At 43.5% G+C, this 4,303-nt stretch overlaps 1 protein-coding gene across 1 annotated transcript in view; it reads left to right on the top strand.

Moving 5' to 3' along the window:
- The first annotated feature begins 304 nt into the window (after positions 1–304).
- The window catches only part of LOC119338017 (nudix hydrolase 15, mitochondrial-like), a 17,007-nt gene continuing 13,008 nt past the window's right edge, over positions 305–4,303 (top strand). The window contains exons 1-2 of the mRNA XM_037610306.1: positions 305–602; positions 2,069–2,211. Of these exons, the coding sequence (XP_037466203.1) occupies positions 374–602; positions 2,069–2,211 (372 nt within the window). The 5' untranslated portion in view covers positions 305–373. The remainder of the gene's footprint in view (positions 603–2,068; positions 2,212–4,303) is intronic.

Genomic DNA, 4,303 nt, shown 5'->3' with positions numbered 1-4,303 from the left:
TCGTAGTGGTCAGCCTTTTAAAAACTGTGAGTTAGCTGTTTGGAGTCTTGGACTTATGATGTCGTCGGGTTTTCGCCTCATGGTGAGTAATCTCGATGGCGAGTGCTCATGGTGGGTTTTCTGGCGATGCTTGAACCCGCTTTCCTCTTTTTCGTCTTATTTCTCTGAACATGGTTGTATTTTCGTTATGTCACAGTAACGGAAAGGGGTTATGCTCGGTAAAAAAAAAGGCGCTTCTCTCTCTCGAAAAAAAAACTACTACCTCCATCCACGGCAGTTCGATCCGTCGCAATGTCTTCTTCAGCGCCCTCCTCAGAGGTGAACGCCTCAACCACTCTGAACTCGTCCGCTCTCTCCTCAGAGTTTCCTTCGCATGGACGGGGAGGAGCCTGCCAAGGAAATCGAGGCGCTCATCCAGCGGCTGAGGCTCCACCAGCCGCCTCCCTCGTATGCTGGTGATCCATCCACGGCGGCGACTCCCAACGCCGGCGAGCTACTTAAGCCGCGAAGGGCCGCCGTGCTGATCTGCCTTTTCCGGGGCTCCGCCGGGGAGCTCCGCGTCATCCTCACCAAGCGCTCCTCTTCCCTCTCCACTCACTCCGGTGAGCAGCTTGCTTGATTCTTGGTGATTTTTATGCGGGTTCTGGTGGGTGCGATCAAACGAATAAGGGGGAATTGTTTTCTCACAATAAAGCCCGGCTTTTCGACTCTTTGTTTTGGATATGGGGAATTAAGTTTAGTGGAGCATAAATGTTTCAGAGGATTATTAGCTGTGTTTTTTTTATCATCGGGGCCTGTTCAGTTAGTGCGAGGGCGCTAGAATGGTTTGATGGATGCTTCCGCAGTTCCAGTGTTCTAGTGTTCTTTCGTATTGACTATTGATTCATGTCTCTTCAATGCTATTTAATTTAGACTGGTACGATTTGCAGAGAGTGTTGGTGGTTGGTTTTTGATTCACAGACTGCACAATAGTGTTGGGTTTCACAAAAAATATATCCCCTCAAAAGAATATGATATGTTTTTTTTCTCGAATACGCATGAGAGCTGCATATCATTGCATTAAGAAGACAAAAATATGATATGGTTTCATAAATCATGATGATAGTTTCGAAATGGCCATGCATTCATTTTGTTTTATTTATGTTCAGATACGTCAGACAACCATAGAACAATATACCTTTTGACGCTATTTTAATTATTCATGGCTGCTTTAAAATATCCGTTAGTTAACTTAGCCTTCTAAAGATTTAGATTGTAAAATTTTGTCGAACCACTTAAGGCTTATTAATCTTTGTTCTAAGCTTTACTTGACAAAAAAAGGTGAAAAGAAGATGTGACACAAGTTAAATGTTTATTAAAAAATTAAGAAAAACACTCCATCAATTCTACCATGATTTGTTATGTGTTTCAAGGCGGACCAGGTTGGGCCTTAACTAGCTTTGAGCATGTGGCACGTAGTGAATTGCCAGATGTCTTGCTTTTCTCTTGGATTTTGTAGGTCATCTCCTATTTTCAGCCATATTTTTGTTTTAATTATATAATATAATAGAATAAAAGTTGGGAATGTATTATCCTGTTGTTGAATTGGTCGCTAGGAAGAACCTACTTTGGTCACTAATTGAAACAGACGTCCGAGGTGCAATAGAGGCTTACAACTTGTAAAGTTACAAGCAATTTGGGCTCATCTCACGGATGTCTAACCACTGGGGTTTGGCCCTGAAATGTATTAAGCTGAATTCGCACCTCGATTCTCAGTTTTCTATCTAGCATGCTTGCAGTTGGCTTGCCATAGCTTTCGGATTTTAGGAGTCAAGGTCACAAATGGGTTGCCAGCTATATAGCTTTGACTCAGATATATTCCCGGCTGAGCATACATTTCTTGCTGACCTAGAGAGTTGACTTGTCTCAGAATAAGCTTTGCAGGTGAGCTGATGATGTAGTCTAACCCAGCTCATTTGAGCTTAGTCCGTATCTCCCATACTGGAAAGTGTGAATGAAAAGTAACTTACTCATCATCATAGATGTATGTTTTGATGCATTTATCAGTGATTTTGTTGCCTCAATACAGGGGAGGTTGCATTGCCAGGTGGAAAAGCTGACGAAGGTGATGCTGATGATGCAGCTACAGCATTGCGTGAAGCAAAGGAGGAGATTGGGATGGATCCATGTCTGGTTACTGTTGTTACCTCTCTCGAGCACTTCTTGTCAAAGGTACATTGCCTTTTGGTTTTACTTTCTAGTCAAACTGATAATTTTCTCACATCCAAATAGACTGTTTTAATGCATCAATAACGGGAAACGTAACCTTTTTTTATCTGTCCAACTATTATGGATATGAAACTATACACAGTTCTTGCAGCCAAACAAACTTGAGTCACATGATCTGCCTATGTCTGTCTTGAGGATCATATCAGGTTGACATGCCTGTTTTTTCTAGGCGTCATGTTTGTCCATCTCACATTTTTAATTACTGACTTATGTTCTATGAAAAAGTTAAATAGCAAGTAAAGTATTCTTTATGTGGTATAAGGGGTCCACGCTCTGCCTCCAAGCGAACCATTGCATACCCATTGATCTAGACTAAGTAAAGTCCTTACACATACTCCCACCTGCTTAAGTCAACTGCAAGCCCAAAAAGGTAGTACCGGGCACTACCCCTTCCCGGCGACAAAGTCAGGAGGCACAAGAAGCATCAGGAGTTGACGGAAATTGATTCGGAGGACTAGAAGATCTCCAAAAGTCAACTCAAAGTCAAGGGACCAAGCCAGTGGGCTCAGAAATATGAAATCGGACCCGACCATATGGACGCGAAGCCCTTCTATGCCCAGTACAGTGGTTCACAGATGAATAGTAGAAGGCCCTCAAATCCCCAGAATACTCCAGCAAAGGAGAGGAAGAGAGAAATCTCAAAAGGGCCTTTTTACAATATCAAACACACACCCTCTCTCTCTCTCTCATGCATGAGTAGGCAAAGGGTACAACAACAACAACAACAACAACAAAGCCTTCAGTCCCAAACAAGTTGGGGTAGGCTAGAGGTGAAACCCATAATAAGATCTCACAACCAACTCATGGTTCTGGCACATGGATAGCAATCTTCCACACACCCCTATACATGACTAGTTCTTCGGTGATACTCCAGTCCTCCAGATCTCTCTTTACGGACTCCTCCCATGTCAAGTTCGGTCTACCCCGACCTCTCTTGACATTATCTGCACGCTTTAGCCGTTTGCTATGCAGCTTCTGGAGGCCAGTGCTGAATATGCCCAAACCATCTCATACGATATTGGACAAGCTTCTTTTCAATCGGTGCTACCCCAACTCTATATTGTATATCATCATTCCGGACCCGGCCCTTCCTTGTGTGGCCACACATCCATCTCAACATGCGCATCTCCGTCGCACCTAGCTGTTGAACATGCCGCCTTTTAGTCGGCTAATACTCAGCGCCGTACATCATAGCGGGTCGAATCGCCGTCCTATAGAACCCACCTTTTAGCTTTTGTGGCACTCTCTTGTCATAGAGAACGCTAGAAACTTGGCGCCACTTCATCCATACGGCTTTGATTAGATGGTTCACATCTTCATCGATATCCACATCCTTCTGCAACATTGACCCCAAATATCGAAAGGTGTCCTTCTGAGGGACCACCTGCCCATCAAGGCTAACCTCCTCCTCCTCCTCATGCTTAGTAGTACCGAAACCGCACCTCATGTACTCGGTTTTAGTTCTACTGAGTCTAAAACCTTCCGATTCCAAGGTTGTCTCCATAGCTCTTACTTCCTATTGACCCTTGTCCAAATATCATCGACTAGCACCACATCATCCTCAAAGGGCATACACCATCGCATATCTCCTTGTATATCCCTTACCCTTATGACCTTATACATCACCAAAGCAAAAAAGATAAGGGCTCAAAGCTGACCCCTAGTGCAGTCCTATTTTAATCGAAATGTGTTTCTCTAAGGCTCGCCACATGACATTTCGCGGTATCTTATCATAGGCCTTGTCCAAGTTAATCAACACCATATGCATGTCCTTTTGCTCCCCGTATCTCTCCATAAATTGTCGTACCAAGTAAATGGCTCCCTGTATCTCTCCATGGATAGGCAAAGGGTAATATGGTAAATAGACACAAGGGTCACTAAACCCTAAAGGACTATGATAGATGCCACAATAATATTCCTTCATAGGAGTGTCATCAAGCCCTTATGGTTAGATGAAAAGCAAAGGCACACTTGTCATAAAATACCCAATGGCATACCATGTAATTTCCCCAACTTTTCATGTATAAATAGAGGA

This window comes from Triticum dicoccoides, chromosome 7B (assembly GCF_002162155.2).
Source record: "Triticum dicoccoides isolate Atlit2015 ecotype Zavitan chromosome 7B, WEW_v2.0, whole genome shotgun sequence".
NCBI lineage: Eukaryota > Viridiplantae > Streptophyta > Magnoliopsida > Poales > Poaceae > Triticum > Triticum dicoccoides.
The sequence above is the reverse complement of the archived record's forward strand: the minus strand, read 5'-3'. Positions and strand labels throughout refer to the sequence as shown.